This window comes from Rattus rattus, chromosome 1, assembly GCF_011064425.1.
Source record: "Rattus rattus isolate New Zealand chromosome 1, Rrattus_CSIRO_v1, whole genome shotgun sequence".
NCBI classification, from domain to species: Eukaryota; Metazoa; Chordata; class Mammalia; order Rodentia; family Muridae; genus Rattus; species Rattus rattus.
Genome location: NC_046154.1, coordinates 67,840,344 through 67,859,583, shown reverse-complemented (window position 1 = coordinate 67,859,583; position 19,240 = coordinate 67,840,344). Strand labels below are relative to the sequence as shown.

Genomic DNA, 19,240 nt, shown 5'->3' with positions numbered 1-19,240 from the left:
AAAGCTATGGACAACCTGTCTAAGTCACTGATAGGACAGTTAGTATTACTAGAGGCATTTCATGTCTGCATCATGTCTCTCAGCCTGCTTCCAGATCCCAGAGAGAAAGGGAGCTCTGTTCTCCAGCAGCTTAAAACAGAGGTTGGTAGCAGGCCTTGGTCCTCTTGAGTCACCCCATCTCCAATTTCTATTTTAATTACAGCTTTTGCATCTGTTCCCCACACTCCACCCTCTACCTTAGAGGCACGCTTCCTGATTCCCCTGGTAGAGGCTACATCAGGCACTTCCTCCCATCAGTTCTGAGGAAATGCACACTATGATATCAATGGTGTCCTAGGCCACATCTGTTAGGAAACCAGTTTCATCATGATCCTTTGGAAGACTAATATCATCATTATTTCCTCTCCAAAGATAGAAGCAAGAACAACAAGACCTAAAGGCCAAAGGTTAGGTAAAAATTAATTTACAATGGGGACCCACCCCAGAGGCGTCAGGGAAAGTGATGCAGAGGAAGGGCAAGGCAACCTGAAGGGCAGGACCAGCATCCTTGATGAGGAAAGCCAGTGCAGAAAGACATTTACCCTGACCCTCTTCAAAGAACGGTTGGCATCTGTTTCCTCATTTATACTGGGAGGCTGAGAAATGAAAATGCCACAAGGAAATCCTGGTTTCTTTCCTGAAGTGTTGCCCACAAGGAGAATATGCTTTGCTACGAAGAAGAAAGACCAGCGTTTCATGGTTGTTCACAGCCCGTGTTTATTTCCTTTGGTCTCCTTTTTTAAGGTAAAATTTGAAGTGGATAACAGAGCCCAGTAGGGACTAGAAGAAGCCCAGCAGCCCAGACTGTGTAAAACGAAGTCAGGCTTTCAAAGGGTGTTTATGGGGAAGCCATGGGAAGAGGGACAGCAGTTCTTCAGCCCGGAGTACACATCCATAAATATAAAAAGACACCAAAGCATAAGTGACATTTAAAATAGCTGGGCAGACAGAGCGGAGCAGTAAATCTCTCCCCACTTGCCACTGTTCCAGGCCATAGCAAGTAACCAGGCATGGACTTATTTTAAGATTCTAGATAATCAGGAAATGGGGACCTTGAGAAAATTCACTCACACTTGCTCCTGCCCTTTCTTGGCACCAAGACAGAATTCCCAGGCCACTGCCCTTCCTAGCATACCCAATAGGAGTGATGTGAATGAGTCTGGTGTCCCCAAAATAGACAGGTATTGAAAGTCCATCGGTGGGAAAGTGAGGAACTCTACACTTGCCCTAATAAATCCTTCCTCACCATGAAATGGCTCTTGAAAACACTCCCTCAAGTTCTGCATCCCCTTTGTGTTTGTGTGGTGCTAGAGTGGCAGTTTTACAGCAACTGCAGTGCCCAAAGACAAACTATAGAAGAAAAAGGGCAGGATTGTGTCCTGGGGTTTGTTATGATCTGTGAAAGGAGAGACAGACCCTCCTGCCTCAGTTCTCGGCCAGCTTTATAGAGGAAGCTGGCCTCAGTTGGAAGAGCCATTTCTAAATTCACATCTAGTTCCTCACTGATATATAACCCTGCCCACAGAATTGGGCTTGTGAGGCTTAAATGAGAAGCTCTGTGTAGTGTGCCTAGCCTAGTGCACAGTAGAAAAGTAAAAGCTAATGTGTGTTCATTTTTGCCCTGGGCACTTCTGTTGTTATAAACCTAACAGTCTATTCTCTTCTTCACTGGGGCCCACACTAAGCTCTTCCTTAGATTTTAGGGACAGTTGCTGGCTGCCATCTCAAGTGTTAAAAAGTAGCTCAGAAGATGGGTGCCTTATTAGAGGGTCCATGTGCTTCTGGGTAAGAACACAGAGGTGCATGCCCTTGACATGAAAGGACTCCATGGGTAAAAAGATCAGCCCACAAGCAATATGGAGAGAGCAGTGTAATAGAAGAAGGATATGGGAGGGTGAAGCAGCTACTCTGGAAACTAATAAAAGACCAAGGCCGCAAGGCTCAGTCCTCTCGTGGAAGACTCGCCTCTAATGCACATGCCGCTAATGGGGCCCTTCCCCTGCATTTCAGAGCATAGCACAGTAATCGGAGTGAGCTCTAGAACCAGCAGGCTTTGCTATGCTACCTACTGACAGCTGAATAACCTTGGGCAAATTATTCAAGCGCTCCTGCCTTAGCCTGTAAAACGAAGATGGATGGCCAAATAACTTTCTGGAGTTCTTGAAAAGGGTAAATAGAGGATGTAAAATGTTAGAGTGGTGTCTCTGTGCATGGTGTGCTTGAAGTTCCTGTAGGCTACCACTTGCCCCAGCCCTTCCCTTCTTTGGAGTAGCAGAGGGAAGAAGATTAAGAGTCAACTTGGTAGCCAAGTCCTAACAGCAGGGATAAAAAAGATGGTAGATTGATTCAGGCCTCAGTCAGCCTAGTTTTGTCAATAATTTACACATTTTATACTTTCTTAGTTCTTTAATTTATAAAATTCACTTAATTTTTAGTCAAGTTCTCTTTAAGAGTTCTAGCTCATCTTAGATAAATTAAGCAAAAGGTCCAGGCCACTACTGAGCTAAAAGGGTAAACAAACATAAGCTTTGGGGTAGTTCTCTGGCAGAGTCACAAAGCCTTTCTGAGTCTTCCTTTTCTACTAGTAAAATGGGGCAACAACCTCCATCTTGGATTTGGTTTGAGAACCAAAGGAGATAAATCAGAGTAGATACATTTTTGCAAGCTCTAATCCAGTTTAGTAGCTTCTCCTTTCTTAAGAGGAAAAAGTGATCACAAAGTAGAGCTCCTAGAAGCCCAAGAAGACCAAACTCTGAGGAGAGATTCCAGCCCACTTACAAAGCTCTCCTGGCCAGGGACAGTTTCTGTCCTCTCAGTGCTTGCTTCACACTGGATACAAAGAGTCCTTCTCTACAAGAGAAATAGGATGCAGTCCGCCCTAGAGAACAACATCTGAGAAGACTGTGAAGAAATAGCAACGCAGCTTCAAAAGGGATCTATAGAACTAGGTGGGCCACGAAAGCACTAATGGGGATTGGAGCCACACGCACCCTTCCCGGAGAGCCATGAAGATGCAAACAAAGCAAGGAACACGCATTCCTGCTTTAAGTCCTACTCTGGGTATCTAGAGCCCAGAGCCTTGATTCCTATTCTCTCTCTCTCTCTCTCTCTCTCTCTCTCTCTCTCTCTCTCTCTCTCTCTCTGTGTGTGTGTGTGTGTGTGTGTGTGTGTGTGTGTGTGTGTGTGTGTGTGTGTGTGTGCGTGACTCAGCAGAGTCCCATCCCCGGTGAAGTTCATCTTATCCCCCTGGGGGGAGGGGATTGCAGGTTTTCCATCTGCTGTGTTCAGTTAGAGTTTGGAGACGTGGATTTGGCTAATATTGTAGAAAGAGGTTAAACAAACACGAGCTTTGGGATAGGTCTCTGGTCAAGTCACACCACCTCTCACATAATTGGCTTCTGTCTTTTGTATGAAAGGAATGTGTAGCTTCCATCTTCTCTTCTGGGTAAATGTTTGGAAACCATCTCACTGCACACACACTCCTAACTTCCTCTTCTGCCCATCACTGAACCTATATCCTGAGAGCCTCCTTAAATCTTAAGGTCCTTGGCATTTAAAATGTATTGTAGAAAAGGGCTAAAGGTATAGTTTAACTTTACTATTATTATTTCAAAAAGGTACTTTACAGATACATACAAAACTGGCAAGGCTCACTGTAAGTAACCAGGTAGTTGAGAGAAAGGCATAAGGAAGAATTTCCACCTCTTCTGGTACCCAACAAATTCTAAACCAAGCATGCATATGGATTATGCAAAATCAAATGTCTAAAACCTGGAAATATGGTTCAATTACACGAATGTCTTTCGTACATATCTGAGTACCAAGAAGGTTATGCTATCTTGACCATCACCAGAGTATATGATTTTGGTGTCCAACTCTGCAGAACCCTAGAAACAGAGACCAGCTTTGAATGCCTCTCCCCTGTGTGCCTAGAAAGAAGGCAAAGGGACGAAGCCAGAACAACATCTTGGCACCTTTAAGATCACAGCAAAGAATACGGTGGTGTGGTTCAGCTTTGTTTCCATAGAGCTGCTTTCCTGTTTTAATTGTAAAAGGTAGAAGGGACATTTTGCCAGGACATAACCATGCAAGGGTTGTGGGTTACATTCCTAAAATTAGAAAGGATTTCTTCTTGGAAATTTTATCATTCAAAAGGTGTTCTACTGTGGCTATGCCCAACCTATGCTAGCCTATCAGAACAAACCCTAGGAGATGCATCGGGCCAAAGGGGAACAGATGATATTACAGTAGCCGAACTATCACCTGTGAAATGGGACCTTGTAATACATCCACATCTCCCTAGTGGCTCAAATTCTTTCACCTCCACTTCTAACCCCTTATCTCTGAAGGTATGTGAATGATAAGTTCAACCCCAAGGTCCACCGTTCTACCAAGAACTTTTTAATGTGAAAATCCACTGTAATTATGGAATTCCTTACTTCTCTCTTGGCTGGGCAGCTCAGAAATAATGAGCTCCCTGTACATTTTGTTTCCAAGGAGATACAACCAAAAATTCATTCGAGGCCGTTCTGGACCCTGGCAGGAACCATTGCGTGCAGTGTGTGGCTCTTTGAAGTGGTATCAAGACAGATAAATCAGCACAAGTCTGTGTGTCTGTTGTCCTGCCAGCTTCCTGAGTCCAGCAAAGGGATTTGGGCTCAGCAGAGGGTGGCCAAGAAGCTCCTATATGCACAACAAATACTGCACATCCTCTTAATCCCTGCCCTATGATCGTGTTCTCAACCCTAAGAAACCTTCCTAGCTTCTCGACTCCTCCAACAGTTAATTCACGGTGATGTAATGGAGATTCTGGGTATCACAAGGTTATGGTGAAGTGCTTCTGCTAAGGACACTAAAATCATCCCAATGACAGTGTAACTGCAGAGAGGAGAAATGATACAAAAAAGGGGTGAATGGAAAGCCAAGTAAACAAAGCTTTTACTAAGCAGCCACTGCAAAACTCTTTACTTTTAGAACCTAACCGTGCTCCATACAAAACTTGATTATAAAATGATACGTTTTGGTCTCTTATCCATATATTCCATATGCAAGGATCCAGCCAAGTACAAATCAAAAGTAGTCAGGAGAAAGAAACCTGTCTTACTCAATACACAGTCTCTATGTGTTGTTACTGCCTAATAACATACTGAGGCAACTCTTTACATAGCATTTGCATGACTACACATGATTGGAAACTCACAGAAGGATGTGTGAGCCTTACCTGTTGATATTGTGCCACTTTATACAGAGGCTTAGACATTCTCTGTTTTCAGCACCCAAAGGGGGTCTAGAAACTGTCCTCCCAGACGTACCAAGGAATAAGTGTTCCATTTTGGAGTGGACATAAAATGTGCTTATATTTCCACACTCCAAGGATTCCTGCCATCCAGAGAGCTGCCTTTGTTCTTTTATTTATTTTGTTGTTTAAAAAGGATAATCCCAGATGCAGCCAGTAATTCCTAGATCCCTGTCACACCCATGCCTTGAGAACATCATGACTTCCTGGCAGAAGAAATTATTCAAGGCTCATCATACACTCACCCTGCTATAGGCCTAGAGAGTAGAACATTGTTCAGACCATTACAATTTGGTCATTGCTCCAAAGAATTCTTAACTTTGTGATCAACAGAGCCACCAGACAAACTAATTATGTTCAACTTTAATAAAGACTTGTTAGAGTTGGCAAAGGAGTCATCAGTGTCGGAGTGAAGTAAAGGCATTCTCTCCTGGGCACTGAACTGTCTGTAAGATCTGAGGGACAGAAGAGGCATCTGTCTTCAGAGCAAACCCTGGGCAGAGAAAGAAAGGAACCGTGTTGGGAAATCATGAATGCATGTGAGCACCATGAACACTAAGCCCATAGCCTGTTTGGGGGATGTTAGCAGCTCTGTTGCTCGGTGACTGTGTTCTACAGCAGCCAGCACTCACACCCAAGATGGGCAGAGACAGCTGACTTTGTGTTCCCCTTCCGCGTGTTCTTATGAATTGATTTTAATCTTTTTGGTTTTTTTACTCTTATAAGGATAACATTTAATAGGATTTGGATTTCAGGTTCACAGGTCTAGTCCATTTTCATCAAAGTGAGAATATGGCAGCCTCCAGGCAGGCATGGTGCAAGAAGAGGTGAGAGTTCTACATCTTCATCTGAAGGCTGCTAGCAAAATACTGCTCCTCAGGTGGCTAGGTCAAGGGTATTAAAGCCCACATCCCCAAGACCACACCCACTCCAACAATGCCACCTCCTGAGTTAAGCATATACACATATTACATTCTACTCCCTGGCCCCCATTGGCTTGTTCAACCCCATGAGTGTATGGGGCCCATATCTAGCCATAGCAAAATTTAAAAGTACGTTTAATCCAAATTCCAAAGTCCCCATAATCTATAGCAGTCTCAAAACAGTTAAAAGTCCAAAGTTCAAAGTCTCTTCTGATGTCTATCCAGTCACTTAACTGTGTGAATCAAGATAGAAAAGCAGGTGGGCAAACTCCAAACTCTGCGACTCCATGTCTGATATCAAATCTGTCTTCAGATCTCCAATGCCTTTTTCATCTTTGCTGTTGGCAACAAACTTCTTTTCCTGGGGTGAATCCACTCCCTGTTAACAGCACTCTCAGGAGATATCCTATGGCTCTCGCATCTCAAAAATCTTGGAGTCTCCAAGGCAACTTCAATGCTACTGTTTCTTTTTTCAATGTCTGGGATCCAAACATCACCTCTGGGCTCCTCCAAAGGGCTGGTGTCACTTCTCCAGGTCTGCCCTCTGCAGCACTCTAAGCTCAGTTTGGTCCACTCCACAGCTGCTTCTGGTCTTAGTGATCATCCCAGCATACTGGCATCTCTAACCACTGGGGTCTTCCACTGCAACTAGGCTTCACCAATAGCCTCTCATAGGCTCTCTTCATGGTGCCAAACCTCAAATCATTGGCATGACCCCTTCAGTCCTACGCCATCAATTGAAACTGAGGCTGCACTTTCACTAATGGTCTTCCATGAGTTCTCATATATAAAACACTTTTTCTTTAATGGGCTTTCGTTGTGAAGCAGTCTCAATTTTATATACATCTTTACAGGATAATACTAATAATACTAATAATAATACTTAGTCCATTTGAGAGTAAGTTTCTGACTCCATTACCCAGTACAGATTCCTCTGAGGTTTGCTCACTGGGTCAGTAGCATCCTTACAGTAAAAGCATCCAAACCTGGACCATACATTGCATTTAACTTCTGTCTCTCAATTAGGTGGACTTCCTTGACTTCTAAAAGGCACGGGCTTAGTGTCTTATAGACTATCCTTCAATTCAGATGTGTCTCACGATGTCACCTCATGATTAGATTCAGGCTGTGAATGTCTGGCAGGAACAAAACAAGTGCCTGGCACTGGTTCACTTCCTTGCACCCAGTCACAGGATTATGATAGCAGTGATGCCCTCTTGGCTGACGTGAATCCCAGTCACTTGATAAAATGTCTGCTGGGTTTTCCTTGGTGAAGTTTTTCAGTTTCTTTTATCATTAGTGATATTTATAGGGAGGTACTTTAAAGTGGTAGTAAATGTTCTGTTGTACGACGGGCTTAAAAGTCACTCATTTATATTTGTATAACTCGTGGATGGATTCCTGCCATCCAGAGAGCTATCATCCTTTACTGTCCTTTTTTATTTTGACATAAATTCCAAAATGTAGCCAGTGAGAGTTTAAAATGTATCTTTCTGACACTGCTGTGTCATTCTCTGAGAACTTCATTATGTCCTTGCCCAGTAAGATGATCTAGATTCATCTCAAACTTTCTCTACTTCTGACCTAGAGAATAGGTCTAAGAGCGGCTTCTGGGTGTCACTGTTGGCAGTGTATATAAGCGTGTATACACAGAGTTATACACACTGTTTATATATTTATCTATATAATAAACCATGAGTTCTCCCTCATGTCTCCAATTCTGACACAATACTATAGAATTTAGTCTCTATTTCCTCTTTCTGTATTTGCGTGCCTATGGCTTCTACTGTTTTTAACATATTTACTAATTTGATCAAACCCTCTCTCCATAGGCAATCTCCTTTCACTACTGTCTTGTCCTCATCCCATTTGCATCCTCTCATTGTCCACCAAACCACCACCATGAGATCTTAGTCCACTTTCTATTGCAATAAAAAAGAGAGAGATCAGTAATTCTAGGAAGACTTCGGGGGTACAGAGTTGTGGTTCTGGGGCTAAGAGCCCAAGAGCATAGCATGTGCGTCTTCTCAGCTCTTAATTAGGAAATCTCTCTGCCTGAACAGGTTGAGCTAATATACAGAGAAGATGCCAGACCCTTACTTCTAAGTTGTTCCTGTGAGAAAACACTAATGTATTTATAAGGATTCTGTTCTTCTGATCCTAGGCTTCACCTCCAAACATCACATGTGCTAGCATATGAGTCAAACCACAGCAACATCCTTTGTGTGACTTCACTGCTCAGACTCAGCACCCCATCCTCGGCTATCATGACCTCCCCCCATCTCTGCTTGGCTTCAGTTAGCCTCATATACTGAGTTTTGGATTGAATTGTTTAAGAAGGAAAGGGGAAATGTTGAGAAATTTCTGGTGGGAGACAGACAACAGATTGACTCCAGACTTAGGAGCTTGGAAGTAAAAAGGTAGAGAGCAAGGAGAGAGGGTGTTGGAGGTGTAAGCCCTGGGCAGGCAGCATCTTATCCATCACCTAGCAAGTACTCCTGCATGGTATACTTCTCACTCTGAGTGAGAGAATGGTGGTGGTGCCTTTTCTAATGCTGCTGTCTATATGGGGAGTCTTAGCCTAGGACCAGGAGCTTGAGGTAAGCCCCAAATGTGCATGAAAATTTTTTTTTCTTTCTCGTAAGAGTATAGATTTCTTCAGACTCTCTAAGAGATCTGTGATCCATCAATATTTACCAACTGACTTGTAGAAAGGGTTAACAGAAGACCCAATCTTCCTGAAATCAAAATAAAGCAGATAAAAAGGAAGTATTATTTGTCAGGGTAGGAAATTTATAAAGATGAAAGACACAAATTTTACGTTTATTTTTTTTTTCTTTTCTTTTTTTCAGAGCTGGGGATCGAACCCAGGACCTTGCGCTTGCTAGGCAAGCGCTCTACCACTGAACTAAATCCCCAACCCCAAATTTTACGTTTATTGACAATTGATGCCATAGCAAAATACCACAGGCTTCATGGTATAACACAGAAGCACAAATGTAGTTTTAGTTGTGGAGGAGAGAAATTCAAAACAGACATAAATAGGCTGAAATCAAGGTTGGTCCAGAAGCTTTTAGAAGCTCTAAAGGGACATCTATCCCCTTGCCTTTATCAGTTTCTAGAAGCTGCCTCTGTTCTTTGGCTGTGACAGTTGTTCAGTCTTTAAGGATGACAGAGAGCATCACAAGTTCTCTAACACTTCCTCTGATCCCTTCTTTTAAGTGCCCCTTTGATTGCGTGATATTCTAGAATAAATTCTCCAGTTGAGGTCCTTTTTTAATCATATCTATAAAGCACAATTACCCCGTAGAGTAGCATGTTGATAGATGGCCAGGATTGGGATATGAACTTTTAAAGATAGAAGCCATTGCTTTGCCTACTGACTATAGTATTCAAGAATGGAATAGAGTAACATACTAACGATCATGCTTTGTTGCCCAAAACATACATTAGCATCACGTTTCTTGGCAATAAGTTGTCATATCAATATTCTTAAGTGATGCTCATTAATCCAGCAGTGCTCCTTCGGTGCAATGATGTAAGAGCCATCAGTACATATGGACAAAACTGCTAAGAAATTACCCTTAGCACTTCTGAGGGATGGGGTATGGATGGGAAGACTGTGGGGTCAGAAAGAAGGACAGTATACAGAGGTGTCTATTTCTGAGTAGTGGGAACTGAGGGGTTTCTTGATTGTTATATTTTTTTTGAACTTTTAATCCATAAAGAACTTTCACTGGTATTTTTTAAAGCAGCAAAATGAAACGTTTAACTAGGAAAAGAGGTATCGAATTCTTTCTCTGGTAAAAATGGCTGTTTTCTTTGGAGGTAAGAATATGTACTGCACAGGCGTTTAGTGGTTTTACTGGACCATTTGTTCTCAGCATAGAAACCCCAGTGATCTCATGTCCTAGACTACAGCTTCTCGACCGCCACCTCTTTAGAAATGAAGCTGTATTTCGGTGCAGCCCTGCTGATTCATTTAAATAGCAGCCATGGTTGCTTTCACTGTCTACCTACCCTCCTCCTCTTGGCTTTCCTACCAGCAGCTGTGGCACTAACCTACTCCTCAGGTTTTAATCACAGTTTTTGGCAGTCAGATTACAACATATAAACATCTTATTGTAAACACTTGTCATTTCAGAACCTTGCCCTTCACCCTTTCTCCCACTATCAAAACCCAAAAATACATTTGAGAAGAGGAAATCTCTTAACTGTAGGAAAAAGCGGTTTTCCTGGATATATTATCTAGAATTTCCAGTATTTGGTCTTTAGAGAGATTTAATAGTAAAATGTTAAGAAAATTGTGTGTGTCTGTGTGTGTGTGTGTGTGTGTGTGTGTGTGTGTGTGTGTGTGTGGAGGAGGAGGAGGAGGAGGAGGAGGAGGAGGAGGAGGAGGAGGAGGAGGAGGAGGAGATTGAATATGGCCAGCAGACTGGGCCTGGCCAGGAGAAGAGATGGGGCGGGGATAGCAGCAAGAGACGAAGACAGAAAGGAGGAAGAAAGGAAGACGAGAGGGAGCAAAGGCGAGAAGATGGCTGAAATAGCAGGGTTGTAAGGAGAAGTGAGGAGCTTAGGGGCAGGAAGCTCCTGAGCTGGAGAGGTTTACAGGAGAGGAGGAGGTGGGAAGAGTTAGATACTTGTGGTAGCTGAGGGAGCCTAGAGGACAGCATGCACTTTGGCGTGCCAGTGGTCACCACAAGTAGCCATTCCCAGCCATATCCCTGCCAGTGATAAGGAGACTGGCTTCACAGGCTCCGGAGGAATACTGGCTGCTGTCTCACCATTAGAATTTGGACCTGACACCAAATTCTTACCCAGAGACCAGCTGCACAACCCTTTTTAAATAAATTCCCACTCCAGAACTCGGCCTCATGATGAGAATGTTCCAGAGAACAAAGACGCCAGAAGGGAGAAAATTTAACTCAAAAGTTACCTGCTTCCATCTAGACAGTATGCACTGTGCGTCTCCTAGGCCTAGATTGCCCCAAATTCCATCTTCTCTAAGAAGGTAGCATTGGTTCTAGGGCCTCTAATTCCAAGTGGCCCTTTAAAAGTCTGAATTTGCAAGGAGAATCTGAACTGGGCTATGTGTCCGTATGCCTTCAGGAAGCCCGCTCACTGCCCCGAGGGAATCCGGGGGTTTTCTAGCCCCATGGTAGATCCAAGAGCCACCCAAAGTGGCTCAGGAACCAGAGCAGCACTAACCTCCACCTCTGCAGCCGCAGCCACCGTCAGGCTCGTCACATGCCTATCCAGTGGCTGCCATGGACTTCCCAATGTGGGCAATGGGTTTCTGACCTTAAGATATCTCTATTTATGAGTCCCTGAAAACTCACACACAAGCTTGCCTGCCAGAGGCCAGACATCACCTGCCAGATGTGTTACTAAACAGCAGCTGTCAGCCAGCAGCATCCTTCCTCACAGTTGCCCTCAGACTTCCATCCTCATTCTTCCCGAACCTTCCTGTGGCTCTTATCCCTCCCTCCAGCTTGCCTGTTTCTCTCTCTCTCTCTCTCTCTCTCTCTCTCTCTCTCTCTCTCTCTCTCTCATCTTTTTATTCTCTTCACTCACATTGCTGCTTATTTTCTCAGCCTCAGGACCCAGGAGGCTTATGTGCAAATAATAAATTCAGCGAAGGTCTTCACGTTGCCCCAGCAGCCCCGCCCCTCCACCGCACTCTGGAATTCCTCCTCAGCAGTTGCTCCTTCCTGTGCCCTGCCAGTGAACCCCAGTGCAGCCTCTCAGGATACCTGCTATGAATATTAGCCATTCTTCATCTCCGCTGCCGTTCTGTGGCTTTGGTTCAATAGAAATGAATCGAAATGGGGTGTATACAGGGCTCTAAGCGAAGGTTCCTTGTGTGTGTGTGGGGGGGGGTTCTTTCTTTTGCAAGGCCTCTCAGAGCCAAACCTAACCTGAGTGCATGAAGACATGTTAACTCTGGAAAGCTGCAGACTTGCGTCTTCTCCCCATAGCCTATCCTGGTATTTCTTAACTGACTTCCCCATCGGCTAGAGTGAGTGCTGCTTTGCTCAGGAGAGGTATGCACACTGCCTAGGGTCAATAGCTTTTACCCTAAGGCTGCTATTTCCGAGTTGGGGCAGATGCACCTCAGGGATACTCCCGTGGTCCTGAAGTGATGACTCATTTCCAATCGGACATGAAACCCCAGTCTCCCTCCTCACAGAGTGTGACTTGGGAATGGCAGACGTAGACAGAAGAGCTCTCTGACTTAAGTGAGTGGCCCCGTGTGCTCCACATGTGGGGACTCATGGACAGGCCTCTGGTCAGTGCACTGACTCCTCCCTGGGCCCCACACAGCTGGTAGCCAGGCGTCCCTGGAGCCATCCTGGGAGCACCTGCCAGCAGCCTGAAGGTAAAGCCAACCAAGGGATTTATAAACCCAGAAAGTTGAAACTTTTTAAAAATGCTGATGTGATTTTTAAGAGGTGAGCTTTATGCCAAGAGCCTACTGGCAGAGAGGGACCCAGGGGAGTTCTGTGTATTATCCACTTGTGATAAGTTAAATCCCAAGCATTTTTAACGTGAACTTTAAAAATTGAGCTGATTTTCGTGACCTTGCATCCTCCTATACTCTCCCCACTCCCCCTAATGAAGCGAGGCCCAGGCAGCCCTGAATTGCTGAGATCTTCATCACCACCAAACTCTACCTTAAACAAAGAAGTCCTGTGTTCATGGTCAACACTGAGCGTGCCTGTGTCTCGGACATGGGGATCTCACCTTCTTTACCTGTAAGGATATAGATACTATGCTAGGGTATATACATAAAAACAGTTGGCCAGCGGGACCCAAACCATCACAGAGAAGCCAAGGCTTCCATCAGTTATAAATCTGGACAGAGCTACTTTTCATGCTGAGAAATATATCAAGTTCTTCCTCCAGATGCCCAAGAGTATGGGAGACATCCGTACCTCCCCTGCCAATGGAAACCCAAAGCTTGCCCTTAGGGGTAGGAAGAGATTGGGGGAATGGAAAAAGGGCTTGTGTAGTTCCATTTTTTCCAGGAATGTTTTAAAGTTCGTTTTCTTTGGGCAAATGTGCATGGGAATAGTCTTAGCCTGGTTGTTTGACCAGCTTATTGGGAGGTCCCAGAAATCTGAGTGAAAATTAAAGCTGCTTGCTTCTTCCATGGCCTTCTGGGGTCCAGCTGACAAATGGGGAGTCAGGAACTGGGGTTTTCCAATATAAATTAATCATTTCTCCCAGCCCACTGCCTGGTGCCAGGTCCTACTCACTCTATGCTATTTTAGAGACCATACTTGTTGCCCAGGGGGACCCATGTTGGGAAAAAAAAAAAAAGCAGGACCAGAAGAGGCAGTGGAACAGCTTGCCTGCTTTGGTTGGTCACCCCATGGCCCTAGCCTGGGCCCCCACACCAGCTCAGACCACTGGTGGACCAGAGAGGCCTCTATAAATTTTAAAGTACCGAGCAAGTGTTTTCCAGTTTTGTAAAATTAAATTAAGGAAAGGACTTCCAGACTGACTATACCGAGTGCCAAGTTTCATCCCAACACACATCATTTTTATAGTAACGTTCTAACTCCGTGAAAAACACAGGGTTATAATGAAAATGCTGACAGGCCTGGAGCCAGCTCATGAAGTAATAATGCCACGTCTTTAATATTTTTACACAGCATGTCCCAACCTGCCACAGCCTTTCTTTTCTTCAGATTGCAGTGAAATAAGTCGAATTTCCCAATGCACTGTTTTCTCCTCCGCCCTCCTCCTCTCCCTCTTCCTCCCCCTCCTCCTACCCCTCCTTCTCCTCCAGACTGTACATTCCCACCTTCAAAGCTTTCCTCTTCATGAGCTCCTGAAGCCCAGCTATGGTCTGTGCTCTGTGTAATTGATAGATCAACCTAAGCTACTTTTTTTTCTTATTTTAGTTTTTATCGGGGGGGGGGGGCAGGGACATGTGCTCTGAAACCTTACTTCTCCTCATTACTGCTCAGAACTCAACAAAAATGAACTCCGGATATGTGGCTCACTCAAGTGACAGACGGCTAATGAATCTGGAGTTGGCTTGATCTGACCTCCAAAGGAGCCTACAGACTAAGCTGCTTGCCAAAGCTCCTGGTGGTTTTCAGCCCATTAAATCAACAGCAACAACAAAAGTCAACCGAATAATGATCACTGTGAGCTCAGTCCCTCAAAGGTAGCTTTACCCACATTGCTTTAGGGTCCCTAGCATCTCCTGTATCCAGCATCCAAGGAAGCCAGGGCCACCAGGCCAACCCACTTCTCTATCCCAGTGTTTCCCTCACCTGTCAAACCTGGGCTGTCTCCCTGAGACAGGCTATGAGAGTTCTAAGAACCAATGTAAAAATCAGGGTGCAGAACTAATGAAAGTCAGTGAGCTAAAGTGTCAGCTGGATGGAATTCCTAGGCTTGCTGGAACCCACTGACTCTGCCACATGTGGACTCCCTTGGACTTGGACACATGCTTCCTAGACCCAAATACTCTTTTGGGCTTTTCCCTGCTTCCTACTGGGCACAAGGATGTTACAGATATTATTAGGAGGAGACACGGGTGAGAATAATCAGAAATAAGGATTTCATATATATATATATATATATATAAATTTTCACGCTAAGCATTGTTCGCTGTACAGTGTGTTGGAGGAAGAAGAGGATGATGATGATGAGAACCACAGTGGGCCCAGAATGAAGCCTAAAGTCGGTGTTTTCTTCCTCTGGTTAAGGGTTAATAGAGGGAGGCTTTCTAATGCCAGAACTCTTGTTCACTAGGCAGCTTTCCCAAATATTGCTTCCCCTCAGCCATCTCATAACCCTGGTTCTTTCACAGCTAAGGCCTGCAGAATGGCTGTCAGTCCCTCTGACCATACATTTCCTCTGAAAGGCACTGGGCTTGAAAGCTGGGAGACTGGCACTTATGGAGCATGCAGGGGAGAGGTGTCCAGCCCCCCTCACACCCCCTGCATTAAACACTACTAACTTCTCACCAATGCGGGAATTGGGATTTGGAAGTTATTGTTTGGCCTTGTTGGAGGCGTGGACTATGGAGCACAGTTTTGGATGTCCTTGTAAACGGCACAGAGAGAAAGAGAGTGAAAAGAAATGATTGATATGTCCTCTACTTTAACAAATGAGAAATATCCGTGACAGAGGGGAACCCTGTTACAAGTCGGGTTTTCTCATTAGCAATGAAACATGGATAATTAGTCACTGGGAACATACGCAGTGGGAATTCATGTTAGACCCTTATTTTGACTGTTGCTGCTGGCAGTCCTCAGAGACCATAGTACACACACACACACACACACACACACACACACACACACAAACACACACACGCACAAATATGGACAGAAAAGCTCAGGGGCCTGCACTACATGCACACTAAGAACACTACTTCTGCGTATAAAGGACATGTTAAGGAGGTATCTGTGTGTACAGTCAAAAGCTCTAAAAGATGGGAAGGGCGGGTGATAGGCAATGTTCATTTACTTAGGTTAGAATGCATGGATTTTTGGTTCCTCTCATAGAAAAATATACCAAAGATAAACTTTCCCAAGAGTTTTTCAATTCAAGATGAATAATCTCACACATTAAAAATGTTCTCTGTGTGGGTCACCATCCTGACCCAGTCGTCTATGTGGCAAACACGCATGGCTTTAGGAGGGCGAAGGTACTTTAGGAACGGTTTTGGTTAGGGTGTGTATCCACAACCTGTAACAAAGACCTCAAGCACCCACACCTCTGCTGTGTCCATCTGGGACTCCTTACAGTCCTAGATGAACTTCAGGGAGAGATTCTCTCAGGGCCGTTTTTCACCAGCATTCACCCACGTTCACCCAGCCAGCCAACCAACCGCATAGGCCCAAGGACCAGGTCCACATGGAGCAGACACCTGGAGTTAGTCCCCTTCACTGTGCCCTCGCCTGCAGAAATTAACCCAGAAGCACATTCCTGTGTCGAGTCCTAGTATTCAGAAGACAGTCCAGCCTGGTCTGTCAATATTCCCCGCCTGCTAGGCTCAGGGCTAAACTTGCTACAAACCTCTATGGCACTGGCCTCCTTAAGTGTTCTTGTCCTTTTCTTCCCTGAGCAGAAAGCCAACAGAATAGCTGGCTGTACACACCCTCATTAGCAGGATGGGGGCGGGGGAAAGGAACAGACCTCTCTGTGCTGTGCCCTCAGTCTCCTCTCTATTATTCCCGGAATGGAACTAGAAGCTCTTATGCCTCTTACCCGAGCAGCATTCCATCTGTAATTCCTGACTTGATTCGCTCTGAGGAAGAAGCAGGCAGACAGGAGGGGTGCACACTCTCCCTAGAGAGCAGCCAAGTCAAGATCCTCAGAACCAAGAGTAGCAGGATGAAAGTGGTCCCTGGCTCAGTGGAGCTTTTAAGTTGTAAGACTTTTGGGAAAGGGGCTGGAGAAATGGATGACTCCATGATGGAAAGCACTGGCTACTCTTACAGGGGCCAGGGTTAGTTCCCGACATCCACACGGGAGCTCATGTGCATCCATTTACTCCAGTTCCAGGGAATCAGCCACCCTCTTCCAACTTCCTGGGGTACACCTGGTACACGTGCATTTATGCAGGCGAACTCTCACACTCCTAATAAGTAAACATGAGAAACCGTTTAGAAGATACTTGCAGAAAACGGGCTGGTCCAGCAAGTGTTTTTAACTTGTTGAAAAGAGTCAAACAGACTATAGGAAAAGCAACCTGAGGAATAAGGAAAATTTTTCCTGAAATACGATGAATTGATTAGTGCGAACACGGATTATGGATACTTGTGGATGCATACTAAGTAAATAAAGCTGCCATGAATGCTGTGTGAAGCACCGCTCTGCCATGCTGACATGTGTGCCCCTGCCTGCTGCTCCCCCCACCTCTTCCCAGCTTTTCTTTTAGATAAGATTTATAGGTGTTAAAATATTCTGACTGGGGTTCTTCTGTGGACAACTAGTCAAATCTGTTTGCAGAACAATGTGTCTGTCTGTCTGTCTCACTGCACTTGGCTCTTATTTGCCCCCACATACTGTCCTCTCTATCCCCCCTGTGTAGTCACACTGGTCCCTTTCCTACATCCAAGTAGTCACCCTGTCTTTTTAATTCCTTACAAGCCTGGATCTCCTTGGAAGAGAGGAAGTGGTCCCAACTACCTTCACAATCCCCAGAACTGTAGGTGCCAAGCAGATACTTGTCTGACTGAACTGAAGGAAAACCTCATTTCTCAGTTTAATGATTTGACATGCACTGTGAGCTTCAAAGTAACTCAGAGGCTAAGCCATTGGGGATTACAAACTGCAAGTGCAGCAAGTACTCCAAAGTCAGAGGACGCATCTTCTCCTCACAGTGGCAACCACTTCCCCAATCTCACAATGTGTCAAGTTTAATGTGTTAGAATTCTAACACTTCAAGCTATATTGTAACTACATAGAGTAGGGTTGCACATGTCCAATCCATGCTGGGTTAAGAGTTATCAAAAGGCCATGGCTCTCCAGTGAGGCCAATGTACAAGGCTATTTTCCTAGTGTCTGCTGGAAATCTATTACTTCAAAAATAATACAAAGGAACAGGACACCAGGAATTGGACTTTAATTGGTAAAAAATTGATTCTTATGTCTTACTTAAGAATGTTGCAGAGTTTTTCCCCCCAACATTTGAAGAAAAACTTCCTTCATAAATGAATCTGTGAATGAGTGGAAAAGCTAATGGGAACAGACTTTTCAATGAATCAATACCAACTGTGCCATTGTTTTAGAAGGGTAGTGTAGAGGCAGGGACAGACATAGTCCCTTTGTGTTCTTAAAGCATTTTTATTGAACCGAATGAAGAATAGTCACTCTCCCAGAAGTCCAGGGAGTGAAAACACCCCCTTTTCCTTGGGAAAAGCAAGCATAATAAAAATACTATCAGTAAGGCCATGACATGTGTACAATTCCTAGCACCGCGGAAACACTCATGAGCTCACCAGGAATGTGGGGGTTCTTTGTTTTGGTTTGGTTTTTGTGGGGGTTTTTTGTTGTTTTTTTTTTCTGTACCAATTACTGTCTTCTCTCTTCTAGGCTGCCCCATCAAAGGTCACCCTACCCCCAATATCACCTGGTTCCAAAATGGCCAGCCAATTGCCACTGCCCCAGAGTTGACCCACCACATCTGGGGAGCTGGACAGATCCTCCATGTTGCAAATCTCAGTGGAGGACCTCAAGGGGAGTTCAGCTGCCTGGCTCAGAATGAAGCAGGGACACTCGTACAGAAAGCATCTTTGGTGATCCAAGGTGAGAAACCGCCAGGCTTTGAGCAGCAGACTTACTTGGGAACCCATTCTCTAGTAGGACACAGTGACATAGTCTCTGGATAATGTTTCTGTATTGTGAAACCTTGCCACCCCTGTCTTCAGCAGGGCTGAACCTGGAAAAGTCAGGACAGAGCAGGCATCACCGTTTACCAGAGCCACACGAGTGTCCTTAAAGCTGATCTAACTAGGAAAGACCACACAACCTGGCAGGTTTTTAAAAGCCCAGGTCTTCTCTGCCGATTCTGCTTTAAAAGCAGGCCTTGGTCTAAGCAGCTTGGTCTTTAACAACGCCCTGCAGAGAGCAGTGCAGGCCTCACGGCCCCAGGGTGTTCAGCCATAAGTCACAGCAAAGGGCTTTCCAGGTGCCTCTCCTTTGGCGCTGGCAAAAAAAAAAAGAAAAGAAAAGAAAAAAGAAAAAAGAAAAACCACAAACAGCTGACAGAGCAGCCTGTCTGCATGGCTCGGGTCCCAGAGGGAGCCTTCCAGGGATACAAGCAGGTGAGCAAGCCTGTGTCACTGCACCAGCAGGATGCAGAGAGGCTGAGCTGGCCCCTCCATGGAGGCCTCTTTCCATAGGCCAGTTTTACTGTGCTGGAAGTGACACTATTTTTTAAAAAGCACAGTGCTATGCACTGTACTCCAAGTCTGAGGCCTCTGTGAGAGGATGGCCTTTCTTACTGATA

The 19,240-nt window shown here is 44.9% G+C and overlaps 1 protein-coding gene across 1 annotated transcript in view; it reads left to right on the top strand.

Annotated features, from left to right (window-relative positions):
• The window catches only part of LOC116893795 (ADAMTS-like protein 1), a 143,789-nt gene that overhangs the window by 113,300 nt on the left and 11,249 nt on the right, over window positions 1–19,240 (top strand). The window contains exon 11 of the mRNA XM_032895535.1: window positions 18,325–18,537. Coding sequence (XP_032751426.1) covers window positions 18,325–18,537 — 213 coding nt within the window. The remainder of the gene's footprint in view (window positions 1–18,324; window positions 18,538–19,240) is intronic.